At 38.5% G+C, this 21,408-nt stretch overlaps 1 protein-coding gene across 1 annotated transcript in view; it reads right to left on the bottom strand.

Annotated features, from left to right (window-relative positions):
- Positions 1-21,408, bottom strand: part of EDNRA (endothelin receptor type A) — a 63,485-nt gene that overhangs the window by 21,082 nt on the left and 20,995 nt on the right. Inside the window, exon 3 of the mRNA XM_059066732.2 lies at positions 5,976-6,103. Coding sequence (XP_058922715.1) covers positions 5,976-6,103 — 128 coding nt within the window. The remainder of the gene's footprint in view (positions 1-5,975; positions 6,104-21,408) is intronic.

Here is a 21,408-nt window from a genome sequence, read left to right as displayed (position 1 = left end):
TTTTTTTCCCCCTGAAACAAACTCAGAGTAACTTGTAAAGCTTGTCACTTATGGCAGGTAAGAATACCTATTTGCACTATTGGTAATGGCTGGTTATTCATGGTTTGTTGGGAAAAATTCATTCATTTTAGAAGTATACTGCTTAACATTAGACAAAACTATTTCACTGATAAAGCTTGGATAGAGGTCAAAATTTTTTTCTAAATTTCCCCAGTCTTTTTCTGAAATTCCTGTTTTATCTTATTCTTAAGTAACTAATGGTGTGAAATAAAAATAAATAATAGATTTGAGGAAGAATTAGTGAAAAGCTTTAATCAGACAAGTCCATAGTTGAAATGAACAATGGGAAGTCATCCATTCTGGTACAAGGGATGTGCTTTCTCTGTCTTGTTTACCTTATTCAGATTAAAAGCCTGGAGTGAGGAAGCTAGACGTTTTCTTTGATCCTAAAGTATTAGTATTCACTGAGCAATCAATGAAGTAGTGGAGAAATTGTATAAAGCTTGGATGAATAGTTACGTTCATTATTTTCTCTCAGAAACAACAACTCTGAAATGAGAGATAATCATCATATTTAAAAAACAAAACCAAAAAAATCACGGGAACTCCTCCTGGGCCGTAATTTGATTCAGCTCATAGAATGAAAGCAGGGATTCCCAAGTTGCAAACTGTTTCATAACAGGTTCCAATTTCCCTCTTTTTACTCCTTGCTTTGTTTTTTTTTTTTTTTTTTTTAAATAAAGGCATTTTCTTATTTTTAGAAGAATATAATGCAACCGAATCAAGATTCAAAGCAAATTGTATCTTATCTTCAGAAATCAAGTGTGAATGATTCATTCTCTAGTGTAAAAGCTTTTGAAATAGAGATATCAAAATAGATTCCCTACATACCGGTCCCAAAGTTGAGAGTCAGTACCAAATGAAATGTAAAAATAATAAAGAAAGGACCCAGGGAACAAAGGACAGTAAGTTCATTACCCAGAAAAAAACCTCCTGGATTCAGGCAGATTTTTGCGAAAGTGGAATTTTAAAACGGTTCTTCTTGATCTAAAACTGAGGTTAAGTCTTAATGAAATAAATGCTTGACATTCTTTTTTCTTTCTTTCTTTTTTCAAACCAAGAACATTTCTTTCTTTCTTTTTTTTTTTTTTTTTTCCAAACCAAGAACATTTCATGTGCTACCTGACAGCTTGTGATTGAACACTGAGTTAATTTTTCTCCATGCATGAGGTGGGGAGGACATGGTGTGGGTGAGGTATTCCTACATCAGAAACAGGAATCTATGACCTAATCCCTCCGTTTCCCCATCCCATCATCTCCCACCACCCCCTTCTCCCCGCCTACAGGTAGGGTTTATACTGGGGAGATTGAAGCTCAGCAAGATCGTCCTCTGAGGTTCCCCCAAGGAGGAAAGAGGCAGCAGAACAAGGTGAGCTAGAGAAGGAATGGAGAGTTTTGATGATTCAGGTGGCTGGGGAATCCAACTGCCTGAACACTTCCCTTGTGCACTTCTTTCTCCCTGGTTCCCAGGTCATTGTCTTCACAACCATGGAAACTCCTAAAGAACAGCAGCCGGGACCGATTCTTCATGTCTGTACCTCATACCCTTCTTGCCAAGTCTCTCTGTTGAACTAAATTATGAATTATGCTTCTCAATCTAGGGATAATTCATGATAGAGTATATCACTGAGGAATAAGTGCCCTAAAGTATTTTTCAATCAAGAAAAAAATTTATTAAATAGATTCAAATGAACTACAAAAGGGACCATTATACCATGGCACATAACACTATTCAGAGCATATACTCTAATTTTTATAACAAGAAAATATATTGCAGGGATGAAAAGTTGCCTATATTTCTTACCAAACCAAGCAAATTCTTTCCTCTCCTTGGCCTCTCTTTTCATCAATGCCTCTCTTCTCAGAGGATTATACCTTTAAAAAGGTTTTACTATTTACAGGAGCCAAGCATCTTCCTTGTCTTCCTTCTCCTGTTTTTCATTCTTGTTTGTCATGGGCTGTTCTTGTCTGGCTTTGGTTAGATGTTTCCTCGGAGGTGCAGTTTTCTTAGAACACTGAGTGGCCCTTTCCTAAGACTCGTTATCATCCTATTTTTACCTAAACTTTGGGACAAAGTTTAATTTTTTAAATAAAATGCTGTTTTCCCAAATTTGATGGTGCTTTTGTAAAGGCAAGAGTAGGCAGGGAAGTAACTCTGAGCTGGGCATGTACATGTATTTCTCCACATACACACAGGCCTACATATGCTTGCATTTTAGAGCTACTCAGTCATAGGAAATTAGTGTTAATTTAAAATAAAGGTCATAGGAATGAGCTGGGCAGATGAGAAAAATAAAATGTAGGGAATAGCATGAAGTAAATAAGGAAAATGGGTCACAGAAAATAAAATAAACTTTCATAAGTTTTTTTCTGCTTGCAGAAGAATGTTATGCCTGTTACTCTATCCCTTGACATAACTACTACTACTATTTATCATATTCCTTTCAAGGAATTTTTATATTCGTATACTTACACATATAAATTGCATTTAACATCCCTATCAATTTCCCTAATACAAGGCTGCTTTCAACTTTTTCTTTAAATGATCTTGTAAAGCAGGGGTTCACAACCCCTGGGCCACGGACGGGTACCAGCCCAGCCCGTGGCCAGTTAGGAAGAGGGCTGCACAGCAGGAGGTGAGTGGCGGGTGAGTGAGAAAAGCTTCCTTTGTATTTACAGCCGCTCCCCATTGCTCGTATTACTGCCTGAGCTCCGCCTACTGTCAGACCAGCGGCAGCATTAGGTTCTCATAGGAGTTCGAACCCTACTGTAAACTGTGCATGCGAGGGATCTAGGCTGCGCGCTCCTTATGAGAATCTAACGCCTGATGATCTGAGGTGGAGCTGAGGGGGTGATGCTATCACTGGGGGGTGCCTGCAAATACAGATGATCATTAGCGGAGAGGTTTGACTGCACAGAGGCCATAATAAATCAGTTACTTGCAGACTCGTATCAAAACCCTATCAGTGAGTGGCAAGTGAAAACAAGCCCAGGGCTTCCACTGATTCTGCATTATGGTGAGTTGTATAATTATTTCATTATATATTATAATGTAATAATTATAGAAATAAAATGCACAATAAATGTAATGCGCTTGAATCATCCCGAACCCCCACCCCCGCCCCAGTCCATGGAAAAATTGTCTTCCATGAAACCAGTCCCTGGTGCCAAAAAGGTTGGGGACTGCTGTTGTAAGGAGCATCTTTGTACCTGACTTTGTTCAAATTTTGGATCATTTCCATAGAATTGATCGTAAAAATTGTAATTACGGGGTCAGAAGGCAAAAACGTTTGTAGGACTTTAGTTTCTGGAAGGGCTGTTCAATTCTCGACTACCACCAGATTTTGAGAAACATGCTTTTTAATGAGAATTTCTTTGATAACATGAACATGATCCATATGTTAGTCATTTTAATTTCTTCTTTGGTGATTTTTACACTAATGCCCTTTTTATATGGAAGTAGTAAGGTTTTCATTACTATTTGTATGGTTTCTTTAAATACCAAGAATATTAACATGTTGTAGTTTTGCTGCAAATATTTTCCCTGGATTATTGCTTTATTTGTTTTTTAATTTTATGGATGTTTGATATTCACGTTTTAAAATTTTATGTCCTGAAATGCATTTATAGTTTTATTCAGATATTCTATCATCCACTTTAGGTTCAAAAAGCCTTCCTTTTCTAGAGATCAAAAAGATATTGGTTTATTTTCTTCTATTGCTCTATGGTTTGAGTTTTTGCATGCTTGTGCATAGTGGTTAAGAACACACACTACTTTTATTTGATTATGGCTCCAAAACTTAGTAGACAATTGGCCTTGATTAAGCCCTTTCGACCTCAACTTCCCCATCTGTAAAATGGGGATAATTATAGCACCATCACAGGTGTTGTTATAAGGATTAAATAAAATAAGTTCTGGAAAGTATTTTTAACAGGGCCTGGTACATACTAATACTCAATAAATGGTAATAATTATAAATATTATTACTGATATATAGTACAAAATAAGACTTTAACATGTTTTTTCCCCCAGATGGTACATAGCACTGTTTATTGATGAATCTTTCCTTTTCCTATTAAAGTGATTTCAGCCTATATTATGTTCTTGTACACTCTGACACCTGTTTCTGTTTTTCCCATTGATTTGTCAACGTGTTTATGTGTGTGTACCACATTGTTTTAAAACTGTAGCTTTATAACATTTAAGAATATCATATAGGAAGAATATGCATATAGGAAACATAATTCTTTTTAAAATTGTCATGATTATTTTCTTATTTCTTTTCCCCATGTGGGTTTTAGAGTTATATTATAATTTAAAATTTTAATTGGATATTATAATGAAAATACCTAGCTACATCTCTAAATATACAACTTGATAAATACAGGTAGGAAAAATTTTTCATGTATTAGTAATTAATAGGTATAATTTAATGACTTTAATTTTTAGATAATACAATACTTTAGTTACAAGAGGAAATGATATTATTGGGGTGCTAGGAGTGGGAACAGCGGAATGAGAATTCATTAGTGAATAAAGTCCAGATTATAAATGCTTGCTCAATTTTTTAGGACATGGTCACAAGTAGCATAATCTATTATTTGTCAAGTGAAAGTGATGCAGTGGCCATCTATTGTATGTAAATATTTTTATGCAGCAGCCCTTAACATCTGATATGATGCACAAGAAACCTATGTAGACCTCAGGTTTTTCCTGGGAATCACTGTGAATCCTAATAGGTGATGAAATTATTTCTCATCTTTGTGTTTACCACTGCAGTGATAGCATTTTTGTCAATAGCATTACTGCAGTTTAAACTACTAATGGAATTTTTTTGTTTTAATTTCAGCAATAAATTTATTTTTAATAACACTACTAAATATTTTGTTTAGTGTTTCACAATTATTATAACCATAAATTTATAACAAGGATACCATTATAATTTTCTACTATCAATGGAATGAGTAGTTTTATGTTTTAACAATAACACTTTTGGTCCTGAAAATTAATTGTTAATGATAAATAATAGAATATCTGTAAACACTAAAATGTTCTTTAAGAAAGTGGGACTTTTATTTCTATTATGATGGGACTTAGGTGCTCTGAAAAAGTGACTGTCAGAGTGTGAAAGGAAAAATGAAAACCTCTTCTAAATTGTAGGTAAACCACCTAAATAGGACATTAAACAGCTTGCAAAGGATTTTTTCAATATAAAAAAGCACCATAAAATGTGTTATAGAGTTCCTAACTTCATTTTTTATAATTCCTGCTATGAAAATTAGAAGGTATAGAAAATACCTTCTAGAAGTTCATGGAATTCAGAAGGACTTCTTTCTTGACGCCTTGACATCCATGTTTGAGAAGAATTCTGGAAAGACTCTGAGATACTTGATGGTTTTTTTCAGAGTTGGATCAAGGGGTGCTTCTGTTGTCCTCTTTTTAAAAATTAGGAAGCATTTCAGGTATTCAGAAAAGCATAGATTAGAACATAATTCTGAGTACTCACCACTCAGTTCAACTAATCAAGCATTAGAAACACAATTGAACAGTATCTTCTTTTTTCTAATGAGAAATCTACCATTGAAAGTACAGAATTTGGATGTCCTAGAATTTCCTTTTCCAACATTCATTCCATCTAACATGTTCCTTTTTCCTTCGTTGCCATAAGGATGTCAAATGGATATAGTTGGTGAAATGCTCTCGGTACAAGTTGCCTGAGCCAAACATGGCTGGTAATCAACAACTGTGGAAAGCAATTCTAAACAGTAGAGCAAGATTGCTAGTATTTTCATTCCTGGGAACTAATGAACAACTGTCTTGAACACCAATTCTCAAGGCTCCTCGAGTTCTCTTCTTTCTGACAAAACTGCTTTTCTAAACCCAACAACAGAGTAAAGGGAAAGAACCACGTTACCTGTCAACGCTGAGAGCGCAGAGATTGAGGACGGTGATCCCCACTGAGGACTTCTGCAAAAAGGGGAACAACTTGCAGAGAAATACGCCGAAGTCATTGTGATCAAAAGGCCAGCGCCCAGCCAGCAGCTGAAAAAAAGGAAAGAGCATGGTAAGAAATGGCAGAGCCAGCATAGGATGCACGGACACTTATATTTCTAATTAGGCTTCCAAACTTCTAAGTTTTATCGTTCACTATGCTTTTCAGTTAGTGTGGTAGCAATAGAGTATTATCATCACTTTTTTCATATTTTAAAGCCTCAGCAATTTTTAAATCCTGAACAATGTGGAGAGTGATAAATATAATACCAAGAGATAAAACTTTGATCTTATAGGAAGTAGTCATGCCGCCTAATTTTCAAAGAGGAGCAAAATTTGGGGGTTTGGATGACAGCTTAACTGAGAAGCAGGCAGTCATCTCTGATCAAGTCTTACTAAATCATGAGTGAAATGAATCATTTTCAGCTAGTGGCATTGGGAGATTATATTATCTCCTGACAAGCAGTCAAAGCTCTGAATAAGATGTTCTGGAGAACACTGGGAAAATGAAGTTGTTTAGAATGTACTGGCTTTGCCAGCTGGTTAACAGCTAAAGCCACTTGAAACCCACCTTTTCCTCCATGCTTAACTTGCTGCCCTGCTTCAGCAGGTGTGACACCAGTGGCCTATCTTTATTTAGGCTCAGGTTTTCCTTTATCATACAAGAAAATGTGCTTACTGTGACCTGTTCGTAGCATTTGCAGGGACGTCTATTCTTCCATGTTGACAATTTGAAATGTTTGCTCCAGGGAGAGGGTGATGACCCTCTAGTGGCTGTGGTGAGTAGCAAGAACGTAAATCCTCTGTGAATTGCTGATATCTAATTAGAGATATCTAATTAGGTATCGTACTAGAAGCATGGCCTTAAATAATAGCTCAGCCACCTAAAAGGAGGAAGTCTCTGCTGAATATCTATGATGGCTTTTCAAGGGTAAAAATGGTATTGATGTCCTTTCTTATGTTTGCTTAGTGACCCAGAATTTAAACTTACTCCACTCAGTAGGAAATAATATTGTACTAACTTGACAAACTTCTTTTTTTTTGCAGAGTACCCATCGCCATAGTAACTCTAAGTTGACCTTCCAATTTCGTTCTACCATTTCTAAAAGAGTAAGGTTTAATTTCATGGTTGGCGTGGTCATTAATATGAGTCCATGGAAAGAGGATAGGAAACTATTACCCGAGAAATACAAAATCAGAACTTACGCATTTTGAGAGTTTAGTAACATAGGGCTATCTATAATTCTATTTTTTTTTTTTTTTTTTTGTGGTACATGGGCCTCTCACTGTTGTGGCCTCTCCCGTTGCGGAGCACAGGCTCTGGACGCACAGGCTCAGCGGCCGTGGCTCACGGGCTCAGACGCTCCACAGTATGTGGGATCTTCCCGGACCGGGGCACGAACCCATATCCCCTGCATCGGCAGGCAGACTCTCAACCACTGCGCCACCAGGGAAGCCCTATAATTCTATTTTTTATGGCTAAGATCCTGTTTGACTTAATTTCTGATGTTCTCTCTTTTTGGTTTTCAAACATATTTAATTTCTGATGTTCTCTCTTTTTGGTTTTCAAACATATTTAATTTCTGATGTTCTCTCTTTTTGGTTTGCAAACATATTTCCCTTCTTTTGAGTAGTTTTCTAAAAGACCTTTTCCTTCAATCCAGCCCCACCGCTGGTCTCTTCTTCCTCTCACTCTAACTGATCTTGGTTGGTGTCTTCTCAGAATTTCCGTAAATACCTTTGTCCAAGAACAACCAGTAGGCTCTTCACAGAAATACTGCCCTAAACTCTGACGGTTCTCGTGAAGCTAAAAAATAATTATACCATTGCTGATTGCTAGTTATGACCGCCTGATGCAAGTAAACACATAAAACATTATTTCTGAGATGAATCACCCCCTAAAAAGAAAACCTGAAAATTACTTTTTACACAGTGAGAGTTTAGTTATTTTGTCCCAGAACTGTAATTCTCCACTAAAGACAAGAGAGATGTAATTAAAATGTGTAAGGATTGTTATAGGATAAGTTTTGGAACAGTTGAATTGTTATGGTTGGTTCATTTCTGGAGACAGAGGATCCTGAAATCCACGTGAATGGATTTCCCAATTCACACATGCAACAATGAGAGAAAAGAAAAGGATGTTTCTGGCTTAACAAGGGAGACTCTGAAATCCTGTGCAGGTCTAAGTAACAAGTGCTGAGAAAAATGATCTGGGAGAACACACAACAGAGCATGTATTGTTTCAGGCCCTTCCAATCTCAATTGAAATATTTTTTTTTCATGCTTGCTTAAACTTTTAATTAGGATTAGGTGTAAAGGAAGCACTCAAGAGAAAGGTATCATGGAATTGGTGAGCACCAAATAGATCACAGAATTGTCTTTCTTTGACACAAATAGGTGTTTGGTTATTTTTGTTGTTCTTTTTTTTCTTTGCCAGCACTGATTCTTCTTGGGAATTACTGACAAAGGAGAATGAAAGAAATCATTGGAAAAAAATTTTAGGTACAATCACAGTGTAGACATCCCTGACGTATATCCACTTCATTCTCAAGGGAGGTATGGATAGTAACTGTTCTCATGCTGCCAGCAGGAAATTAGGGTCCTATCTGCAGGCAACTTCTCTTTCTGGTTAAAGCTGGCTTCCTCAAAGAGGCCCTGCTTAACTACCCAATCTCAGGTAGGACCTGCTTGTTAACCTCTTTCATGGAACCAATATTGGAGTAATCTTAGATTCAAAGACTCCTTTCAGCCCATTCTGTCTTAGCAAGAAAACATATACGAAAGGAAGACATCAAAGAGACATGGAGTATAGCTCACCTATTTTTCTCTTATTTAGAAGAGGCATTTTGGAGCTTATGAAATAAAGACTACAGGAAATGTATCCTTTCTGTTATTTACTAGCGTTTAAAATGGAAAATACAGTATTTAAAATGGTAAAAGTTAAGCTGTATAAAAACTTGTATAATGAAAAGTTAAGTCTCCCTTCTATTCAAGACCCCTTAATTCCCTGCCCAAAGGCAACCACTGTTAATTATAAATTGTGTTTTCTTCCAGAAAACTCCCTATGTACATAAATCCTGTTATTTAAAAAAAAAAATAGTCAGAACATTATGGAAATAATACCTTTCAGCAGTCTTTTATGATTTTGTTTCCTAGAGCAGGCTTCTGGGAAGCAGTTCTATTGCCTAATTAAAATGTTTTGATTTTTTAAAAGCACGTTGAGAAAAACCACTTAGACTAGGATGGGAAAAGATAAAGAACTGCTTAGCATAAACAGACCATGGTAAAAGAACTTGTTGATTTCATTATAGTTAACAAGCTAATATCAATTCAATGAAAGAAAAACCAAACCAGTCTGACAAACTAACCAGTCGGATTGGTTCAAGGGTAAATCTGGCACCTTGGAGCAGTCATAGCTTATTTTTGCCATAAGAGGGTCTGTGCTTTTATGTAACCCTCATATTTATAACTTCCAAGGGCATCACACAGTACCTCGTATGTAGTAGGTGTTGAACAAATTAATGATTTCAACTCACTAATTCAGGGAAATATTTTCACATTTTGAAATTTGATAGCACCAATTTTCCACAGAAAACACATTCATCTTATAATTTACTTTCTATTTAAAAGTCATTTAACAGTATCTGAAAGTAGTATTTCCACTCTTTATGTTGAAACAAACAATGCACCGTTCAACTAGTTGTTGGAGGAGGTGGGAGAATGCAGTTCTGTTGAAAAGTCCACGGTAAACACTTTGCTTGGAGAGCCCTCCCTTTGTGCTGAGACTGTCCAGCTTGATAAGAGCCACAGAGCAGGAACCTGAAGATGACGCCCATCCTATGGTCCAATCGGGTTCCCAAGTGGACCACAGAGGAACAGCCCAGGGCAACCTAGGCAGCAGAGGGTCATCTGCTGAGCATGGATTTTGCTTTAGGACTTTTCTGAGGGGACATTTCTTCAGCTGAAACGTAATTAAAGTCCTGATCTCCACCTGAAAACTAAAGCACTACTAATGGCACAAATTAATGTAGAAATTCTGTATTTGTGTGGCTGATTCGGATTGTGGAAAAGTCAACATAAAATTGATAGGCTGCATTTTTTAACCTGTCGAAACAGATTTACCTAAGGACTTGTACCACATGATCCACCAATAAGCACCCTGTTTTTAGAATGACTAGATCCTAAAGCAGGATGTCTGGCCACTACTATATTTGGTACAAAGCAATTTCTACTTAGTTGTGATCTTTCGTTGATAGTGTGTACAATGTACCCGCTTATGTCAGCTTTCTGGAACATACCTGACAACCAGAAAGTAAGCAAAAATGTAAGGCGCCAAATGGTTGCTGTGAAATTTATGCCCCGAAGTTCATGTCCTTGACTTATGGGCGAACGGTCTGAGTCTTCCCTACAGGTTGATTTGTTTTTACTTTACACTCATTTTTATTGTTCTTTTTAAATGGTTCTGTTATTTGTGCGTTGCACATCCAAAGCTACTCGTTAATCCGAACCCTCCTGAGTCATGGTTCTCAGTCTTGGCTGTACGTTAGAATGATTGAGGGAGCTTTTAAAAATACCAGTGCCCAGGCCATGCCCCTAGATGACTACTCTTCATTGTGGGGTGCTTTGTGTCCCAGGGAACATTTGGCGACGTCTGGAGACATTTTTCATTATTACAAATTGTTGGGAGGCTACTAACATCTGGTAGGTAGAGGCCAGGGATGCTGTTAAATATCTTTAAATGCACAGGCCAGGCCCTCTAATGAACAGTTATCTAGCCCAAAATGTCAGTAGCGCTGAGGTTAAAAACCCTGTCCTAGGCCAATTAAATCAGGATCTCTGGAGTTGGGACACAAGCCCGGAAGTTTTTAAAGCTTCCAGGTGATTCCAGTGTACAGCCAAGGTTGAGAATCACTGCTTTAGCACACTTGTTTTCAAGCTTCAGCAAGTTCAGCATCATCTGGAGGGCCTGTTAAACCACACTGCTGTGCGTCCCCCGCCCTGAGTTCCTGATTCAGTAGGTCTGAGGTGGGGCTTGAGACTTGGCACTTTTTTGGGGGGGGGGCTGCGTTGGGTCTTCACTGCCACGCGCGGAGGCTACTCTTTGTTGCGGTGCGCAGGCTTCTCATCACGGTGGCTTCTCTTGTTGCGGAGCACTGGCTCTAGGCGCGTGGGCTTCAGTAGTCGTGGCTCGTGGGCTCTAGAGCGCAGGCTCAGTAGTTGTGGCGCACGGGCTTAGTGGCTCCGCGGCATGTGGGATCTTCCCGGACCAGGGCTTGAACCCGTGTCCCCTGCCTTGGCAGGCGGAGTCTTAACCCCTGCGCTAACCGGGAAGTCCGTGACTGCATTTCTAATGAGTTCCCAGGTGATGTCGATGCTGCTAGTCCACCAACCTCTGCTTTGAGAACCTCTGCTCTAGAGATGCCATGATCAGTAAAAAAACAAAATGATAGTTAGTTGACAGCCAGATAGTGCAGGATGAGCAGAAAATATAATATAATATAGACATACATAAAAAATCATAATGGCTTGGGGCCACGTAGTTTGCAACCCTCTCACGCGAATAGTGACTAAAGCCATCAGTATAGAAAGGTACAGCTCAATAGCAGGTGACCTAACTGGTATGCATGACTCTCATGTCCCAGGCCTCACCAGCTTGGCATTTATGAAATAAGGCTGTTCTTTCCTTAAAAATCAACTTAGATTGTCAATTCATAAGACTTAGTTTCAAACACAAGATTTATCTGTTAGCAACAGCGACCTTGGGTAAGCCACTTACCCATTGTTATGTCTCATTCCTGTATCTGTTAAGTGGGGTGGCTCTCATACCTGCCACAATGGTATGATGACCATCTGGGAGGCTCACGTGGGACAATGCTTATGAGAGAATCCACAAACTGAATGTACACCGCACAGACGTTAGTTATTTTGAACTGCTATAGCTTGTAATCACAAACTGAAATGTACCAATTATTCATGACCATGAAGAAAAGGATAATATAAATGAATTTACCCCCTCTTTTTATCCATTCCAGATGCTAATGCCATTACTTGGATATTATCTTTGTTATTGTCATGGCATCTTAATAATGCGATAAGTAAAACCAGCGGTGCATTCTTCTTTGTGCTAATTTTCATTCCAGCCCATCCGGTGAGGATGAGGGCTTCTCCTCCTTCCCTTCATCCCACCCCACTCATTTCAGGAAGGAAGGAGGGATTTATGAATATAGTCTGTAATAGCTGAAAACCTCAAAGTAAATAAAATGTTCTCTTCCCTCAACATGGATTATTGTTGGGTCACTTGAAGCTGGACATGACGGACCAGGTACCCGTCTTCAAAAAGTGGGGTTCTGAGGTTTTCTTTCTTTCTGGGGCAGGGGCTGGGATGTAGAAGTTGGTACATAGTCGAATCAGCAGTAAAGGTGTTCTACATCTCCCGACAGTGCAGACTGGGATGGTAATAAAGCCTCTGATGCCCAGGACAGGCCTTCCATGAGAACATGTTTTCTGGCTGTTGCAAACCTCTAATTGGTTACAATAAAATAAATCACTTTGCGTGACTGAGGATGAATTTTGCCTTTCCCTTATGCTTTAATTGCTTCCAGATTGAGGCAGAGTTTTCACAGAAATCAAATCAAATAAATAAAACAAACCCCATGGCTTCCACCCTACCCATACACTTTTTCCTTTGACAGGCTCCTGCTGCCTCCCGACCAGCCCAAGAATTTGGGAAGCATGACATCCTTAGAGCAGAGCAGACACTCCACAGATGTTCTCGACTCTGGGTGCCCTCCGTGACCTGGGGAGATGGAGAAGCACTCCTTTTAATGAAAGCAAGTGGCTTGGTGTAGTAAAGAGCGTGGGCCCTGAAGCTCGACTTCCTGGGTTAGACTGAATCCCAGCTCTGCTGTGTTTCGGACCACGTGACCTTGGCATGTTGGTTAACCTCGCTACTTCTCAGTTTCCTCCTCTAGAAAATGGAAATGGTGATGGCAGCTACCTCACAGGGTTTACTGTGGGTGACAGAAGAGACAATCCATAGAAAGCAGTTAGCAGAAGTAAGTATCTGGAAGTGTGAGCAATTTGCACGGCCTGTGGTTATCAGTCTCTACTTTCTGTCTGTTTTTTCCAGTGAGATTGTGAAGGACGGTCATCCAGGTTACCAGGTATGGGGGGGTGGCAGAGCCCACAGGTACAAAGGGCCCCATTCACAAGGAAATGACTACCCAGAAGATAGACAGATGTGACGGTCCCTTAAAGAAGCTGCAAGCAACATTCTGTGGGAACTCAGCCAAAGAAGGCTCTGGAACCCGGCTGTCTTGTACCCCACATGACTTACACAAGTGAACTGTGCCTCAGTGAAAACTGGAGATGAAAACTATGCCATATGGTTGACGGGAGTGTGAAATGAATTGATCCAGGCAAAGCCCTTAGAACAGGGCCTGACCCATCGCAGGTTGTAAATGTTAGTTCCTGTAAGAGATGGGTTTTGAGGAACTGCTCCAGCTACTCTGCACTTAGATTAGAAAACTTGAGGTTGTTGCTACTACCCACTATCCATCTCTTTCACCATTGAATATTCAGTGTTTCGGTGTTGGTTGAGGTCTTAACTTTTTAGAATCCGAAATACATAGATGTTAATAACAACCAGATGAAAGAGAGAAAAAAAAAAAGAGGAAAAAATACTTTTAATTAAAAAAAATTTATTTATTTATTTTTTATTTATTTTTGGCTGGGTTGGGTCTTTGTTGCTGCTCATGGGCTTTCTTTAGTTGTGGCGAGCGGGGACTACTCTTTGCTGTGGTGCGCAAGCTTCTCACTGCAGTGGCTTCTCTTGTTGCGGAGCACGGGCTCTAGGCGAGCGGGCTCAGTAGCTGTGGCTCGCCGGCTCTAGAGCACAGGCTCAGTAGTTGTGGCGCACAGGCTTAGTTGCTCCGCGGTATGTGGGATCTTCCTGGACCAGGGCTCGAACCCGTGTCCCCTGCATTGGCAGGCAGATTCTTAACCTCTGTACCTCCAGGGAAGTCCCCCCAAAATACTTTTTTTAAAAAAATTATTAATTTTTGGCTGTGTTGGGTCTTCGTTTCTGTGCGAGGGCTTTCTTCAGTTGCGGCGAGCAGGGGCCACTCTTCATCGTGGTGCGCGGGCCTCTCACTATCGCGGCCTCTCTCGTTGCGGAGCGCAGGCTCCAGACGCGCAGGCTCAGCAGCTGTGGCTCACAGGCCCAGTTGCTCTGCGGCATGTGGGATCCTCCCAGACCAGGCCTCGAACCTGTGTCCCCTGCATTGGCAGGCAGGCTCTCAACCGCTGCACCACCAGGGAAGCCCCCCCAAAAATACTTTTTAAAACCAAGTTCCAAACCCAGGAAGGTTATTTCATTAGAGGAAAGATGGTTCACCCAAGATATGGGCTTATTATCCTCAAGAATCTCAGTCACCTGAAGGCTGGGAATGAAAAGAAATGACTCTGATAAAACTGCTGTAAGGATGCCAATCTAGAATCAAGTAATTTATGACTTCTACATTTTTGGTATGCCTAAAACCAAAGGATCATTGGATGGAGAAGAATTAAATGTTTTTTAAAAAAGAAAAGTTAGAAGCACTCAGTATCAAAATTGTATAGGTTAGTGCCAAATGTATGTGTCAGTATTTTAGGATTTAATTCATAATGGAGAGAAGATTTACGTTGGAAAGAATGAACCTGGCTTTTCCTGGATGGAGAAAAGATAGTTAATTATAGAAAATAAGTGCTCTGACCTGGACACACAATAAGACCCAAAACCTACTGAAAAAATGTTACTGTTTATTTTAATCAGCACTCTCTATGGTAGTACACGCTAGTACTTATTTAAAAGAAACATGCAGGCGAAAACAAAGCAGAACAAAACAAAACAAAAAATAAACTGGTAGAGATTTCCACATGTAGCTTTAGGTAGTAGCCCCAAAAAACTTATCAGGAAGGTGGTAATAAGTGGAAAAAAGCAAAAGCCAACGGCATATTTGAAAGCATGCTGCCTATTTAATGATGTAATGTGTGGAATCTTCAGAACTGAGGTTAGTTCTTCATTGTAAAGTACGTCATGTGGTCACAATTATCCTGTGTTGATGGAAACGATGACCCAACTAAGATACGGTATGTGGCACAAAGAAAACGATACCATATGTGTCTTTTGGGGAAAAAAAGGAACACTCTTGATGCTGAAGGTGATGTGTTACAGTAAATAAGGTTGAGGTGATTTTGAATATTTAATAACAGAAATTCATTAGGAAATAAGACAATTTGCAATAGCTGAGGTATAAAGTGAATTAGGAAGACATGCTCAAGATGGCCGAGTTACCAGTCATGTAATGATGCTTCATATAAGAATGACATGCATGTAAACAATTCAGCCACTAAAGTTTTAGAAGAGGGCAGGATGTAATATACTGCAGGGAAGTTAGAAATTCTGGCTTCCGGCTCTAGCCCTGTCAGAAATCTTTGGGCTTTGCCTTCCTCCTCTGCCATATAATCTTGTTCTGGCCCAACATTTCTTATCTCTAAATTCTCTGCCAGCTCTTAAATTGCGTGATTTTTTTTTTTTTTTCATATCAGAACTCCAGTCTGTAGCTGGTTTCTCTGAAACTATTATCAACTCCATTTATCCCTAAACTCGCTTAACCTCAATCCCTCCCTTCATTTTATATGAATTATTTTGTCTTCCCAATTTCTCTTTTATTATTCCCCAATATGAGTATTTTAGTCCTTTTTGCCTTTCTTTTTTTCTATCCAATAGGATGAAAGATGTCAGTACCCATGGAATCCCATAGATGAAGTCTTGAGACTATTTATTTACCTCGAATGTATGAACAGTATTTTATTCCTCTCCAGGGAGAAGCTAAAATATACAGAAAATTTGCCCAGTGAGCTATAAGCACCATACTGTAAATCCTGACTGTAAGTAAAATGCAGGAGAAAACAGTAGGTAAGTGGCTATTTTAAGCTTCCAGTCAAGGGTCTGTTATAAATCATAGTGTAAAATTAAGAATTAAAAAATTTGAAAATTAGTTTGATCCTACTTTGTCTTATTTCCAGTCATTTGGAAATGAGATAACATTAAATTGTATAAGTCAAGAATAATAGATTTTAACCTAGTTTTACTTCTCAGTCTTGATATTCAACACATACTGTATCTCCACTATAAGTATTTTGTTTATTTTTAGTGCTACCTAGAATAGAAAACATACAAATTTGGGGTCTAATGTAATTAGCCTACTAATTAGCTGGGCTTCCTTTCCTAGACACTTGAGTACTGAGAGAGGTTTGTACCATTTCCTTGAGATTAGAGCCAATGTTTTATTTCCTTTTCATCTCTCTCAGAACACTTGGTACCTTGTTTTACGTGCAGCAATTGTCTAAGGAATATTGACTGCCATGAAAATCAGCGACTTATGCAAATGTTATTAAGACAAGTTTGGTAAACGACATTTATCTTAGATCTGAAAAATTACAGCATTTTAGACTTTGGACAGGGTCTTGGAGACCATCTAGATCAGTGTTTCTCTAAGTGTTGCCTGAGGACCCCTGGAGATCCCTTTTCACCGTTCAGGAGAACCTTTCATAGGACCTGCAAGATCAAGATAATGCTGAGATGACTGTGTTTTCTACTGGTTGACATTTGCACTACTGGTGCAAAAGCAACAGTGTTTAAAACTACCAGTGCCTTAGCATGAATCAAGCAGTGGCACAAAACTGTTCTAAGAGTCACGGCATTCTTCGCCATCACACACTAGCTGTGGAAAAAAGTTGATGTTGCAATTGTAATGGTGAGGACTTCAGCAAGGTCATAGGCTACAAAAGCAATATACAAACATTGGTTGCATTTGTATATACTAGAAATGAAAAATATAAAAATGAAATTGAGACAATTCCATTCAAAATAGCATCAGAAAAAAAGAATAAATACTTAGGAATAAATTTAACTAAAGAAGTATAAGACATGTTTGCTGAAAGATACCAAATACTGGAGAAATCAAAGACCTAAATAAATGTTTTTGTATTGGAAGAATGAGTATTGTTAAGATGGCAATTTTCTCTAAATTCATCCAAAGAGTCAATACAATTCCTATGTAAATTCAAGGAAATTAGCAAGTTGATCTTAAAGTTTATATAGAAATGTAAAGGACCCAGAATAGCCAAAAATTTTTTGAAAAAAAAAATCCAACAAAGTAGGACTTATAGTACCTGTTTAAAAACTTACTATAGGGGCTTCCCTGGTGGCGCAGTGGTTGAAAGTCCGCCTGCCGATGCAGGGGACACGGGTTCGTGCCCCGATCCGGGAGGATCCCACATGCCACGGAGCGGCTGGGCCCATGAGCCATGGCCGCTGGGCCTGTGCGTCCGGAGCCTGTGCTCCGCAATGGGAGAGGCCACAACAGGGAGAGGCCCATGTACCGCAAAAAAAAAAACAAAAAAAAAAACTTACTATAAACTACAGTAATCAAGGCAGGATGGTATTGGCATAACAATAGACACATAAGTCATTGGACTAGAAAAGAAAAGACAAAAATAAACCCTTACATTTATCATCAATTAAGTTTTAACAAAGGTGCCAAGGCAGTTCTTTGAGGAGACATAGTCTTTTCAATAAATGGTGCTGGGACAATTGGATATGTGTATGCAAAAAAGTGAACTTAGATGCTTATCTCATATACTACACAAAAATTTATTGTGATCATAGATCTAAATTAAGGGCTAAAATTATAAAACTGTTAAAAAAAATAAGAGAATTTTTTTGTGATTTTGGCTTAGGCAAAGATTTCATAGATATGACACAGAAACATGTCCATAAAAGAAAAAAATTTGATAAATTGGATTTCATCAAAATTTTAAAATTTTGCTCTTCAAAAGACACCATTTAGAAAATGAAAAGAAAAGTTACGGAGTGGGAAAAAGTATTTGCAAATCATATATCTGATGAAGGATTTCCATCCAGAATATGTAAAGAACTCCTACAATTAAAAAATATAAAGAGAAATAACATAATTAAAAAGAGTAAAAGATTTAAATAGACATTTCACCAAAGTAGAAATACAAATAGCTAAGTACATGAAAATGAAAAATGCTCAGTATCATTCATCATTAAGGGAAAAGTACATTAAAGCCACAATGAGCTACCGCTACACATCATTAGAATAGCTATAATATAAAAGACTGACAATAATAAGTTGGTGAGGATGTGGAGAAATTGGAACCCTCATATAATGCTAGTGGGAATGTAAACTGGTACAATCATTTTTTTGACATTGATATGATCCAGTGATATTATTCAGATTTCTCTCGTGTTACTCATTTGATTTGTTTGTATTTATGCAATTTTATCACATGTGTAGGTTTGTGTATTGACCTCCAGGCAAGACATGGAATAGGTCCATCACCACAAGGACCCCTTATAATGACCTCTTATAACCACACTCCCTTCCCCTCTCCCTTGAACTCTCTAGCCCCTGGCAACCATTAATCTGTCCTCCATCTCAATAACTCTGTCAGTTCAAGGATGTTATATAAATGGAATTATAGTATGTAATCTTTTGAGATAGGCTTTTTTTTTTCACTCCCTGTGATTCCCTTGAGATTCATCCAAGTTGTTGTGTGTTATCAATAGCTTGTTCCTTTTTATCACCGAGTAGTACTTTATGGAATGGATTTACCATAGTTTATTTAACCACTCACCCACTGAAGAACATCTGGATTGCTTCCAGGTTCAGGCTATTACATATAAAACTACTATGAACATGCCTGAACAGGTTTTTGCATGAATATAATTTTCATTTCTTTGGCATAAATGCCCAAGATTGCAATTGCTGGGTCTTATGGTAATTGCATGTTTAGTTTTATGATAAACTTCCAAAGTCTTTTCTAGAGTGCTTCTACAATTTCTCAGTCTCACCAGTGATGTATGAATGATCCAGTTTCTTCTCATCCTTGCCAGTATTAAGTGTTGTCACTATTTTTAAATTTTATCCATTCTGATAGGTGTGGAGTGGTATCTCACTGAGGTTTCAGTTCTGCATTTCGCTAGTGGCTAATAATGATGAACATCTTTTCATGTTTATCGACCAGCTTTGTATCCTCTTCAGCAAAATTTCTGTTCATGTTTTTTGCCCATTTTCTGCCTGGATTGTTTGGTTTTTTGCTGTTGAATTTTGAGAGTTTTTAATATGTTCTAGAAACTACTCCTTTGGTTAGACATGTTGATTGCAAATATCTTCTCCCAATCTGTAGCTTGTTTTTTCATCCTGTTGATTGCAAGTACTTTCTCACAGTCTGTAGCATGTTTTTTCATCCTCTTAAGAGGGTCCTTTGCAGAGTAAAAGTTTTAAATTTTGATGAGGTCCTATTTATCAGTTTTCTATAGATTGTGCTTTTGGTGTCAAGTGTAAGAACTCTTTACTTAGTCCTAGATCTCAAAGATTTTCTCCTTTTTGGCCCTAAAGTTTTATACTTCTACATTTTCATTTAAGTGCCAAGTTTAAGATTTAAAAAAATTTCAACTGTGGTAAAGTATACATAAGATAAAATTTACCACCTTAACCATTAGTCATGGACCATGTATGTCTTTAGCAAAGAAGAAGCAGTCTAAACAGAATGTGGAGATCCACTGAGGGTCACAGAACCTAAAAAGTGATCAAGTAACAGATATTAAGCCCTAAGGCACTTGCTTCTCTCCAGTTGTTCAATTATCCAAAGTTTCTGGCTAAGAAACAATACTTTATTAGACATGTTCAATTCTAGTACCAGCTTTTTCTTCTGGGCCATTTCCACCAACTAAATATTTATCACTTCATCAGAGTTAATCAGAGTTATGGCAAACAAGTAAAAATTTCCAAACCACAGGAGAGGTAGAATCAGGTCTATCAGCTGAGAGACTGCCTTTATTATGTCAGCCTGCAAGCAGGGCCAATTTGAATTAGTGTCTCTGTAAAATTATAAATAGCTCCAAGTTCTGGTTCACATAATTGGAACTACAAATGTTGACTCCTCACATTCTGAGAGTCTAGGTTCCCTGCCTCTCTCCCTTCCTCCTTCCTTCCCTTCCCCCGCTTTCTTAAATATATATGAACTGTCTTGGGTGTGCCTGCTGAATTACAGAGTGGCTAAAAGTAGAGTCCCAAGGATGGATCTCCATCACCCAACTTTGTCTTCTTTCTCCCATCCCTGTAGCTCGTCCTTCCTTCACCAACAATTTTAAAAGGTCTGATGTATACAAGTAATACCTGTGCCACAAAATCACATACACATAGTGTTAAAAAAGAAGGAACATGAACTATCTCATATTTTTCCCCACCTCCCCCTTTGTCTATGACATGGCCTTTCTGTCCATTACCAAATATATATTCCTTGAATTTTATAGCCCAGAGATAAAAAGTCATCTATTTTTAGTTATGACTGTATAATTTAATGGTTCTATCAAAGAAATATAAAATGTAGTGATTTTCTGATCAAATAATTCCAAGTATGTAAATCTTTTATCTTCAAGATCTCTGGGGGAGTACCTCTATTTTTTTTTTCTTTTGTTTGGGATTTCCCTAAAATAAATGGAAATGTCATCTTTACCTTGTTCTTTTTCTTGTTTAACTGCAACATGAATGGCTGCTCAGAGATCTAGCCTCCTGGTTCAGTGCTGCTATTAATTGCTTGAAAGACAATGTAATGGATGTCTCTAAGCACACAACAAAGAATTTAAAACTTCTTCAATTTCGATCAGAAACTGCATGATTTTGTACAACAAGTTTCAAGGATACCCAGTTGCTACGACCTTCAAGGAGGCCAAGTTCGGATGTTTGCTAACATAAATGCAGAAGACAGAGGGAGGGTAATAGCCCTGGGCTGTTCGTCTCATTTAAGTCAGCAGTCACCTCAGGAACAGGCTTACTATGTGTCACTGTGCCTAATGGGATTCCATGAGATGTCCCTTCTTTATTTTTTCATACGAAGATAATAACTTGAAAGATCAAGTGATTTATTCAAGATAAGTCACAAACCATTTTAAAAAAGAAACATACTTTGATTTCTTGGGATTATGCCCATTTACTATTTTGGGCATTGTAGGTATAAGCCACTTAAGAACAATGAAGGTTAGGAAGCCTTATTCATATTTTTGAAGTTCAGATCTTGAGCTCTGACCTCCTATAGGACAAAATATAGAAGAATGAGAGGCGAGGATGAAAATCAGGGTCAGGGACTTCCCTGGTGGCGCACTGGTTAAGAATCCGCCTGCCAATGCAGGGGACACGGGTTCGAGCCCTGGTCCGGGAAAATCCCACGTGCCGCGCAGCGGCTGGGCCCATGCGTCACAACTACTGAGCCTGTGCCCTAGAGCC

This window comes from Kogia breviceps, chromosome 6 (genome assembly GCF_026419965.1).
Source record: "Kogia breviceps isolate mKogBre1 chromosome 6, mKogBre1 haplotype 1, whole genome shotgun sequence".
Lineage (NCBI taxonomy): Eukaryota > Metazoa > Chordata > Mammalia > Artiodactyla > Physeteridae > Kogia > Kogia breviceps.
Note: the sequence above shows the minus strand (reverse complement) of the source record. Positions and strands in the feature narration are given on the sequence as shown.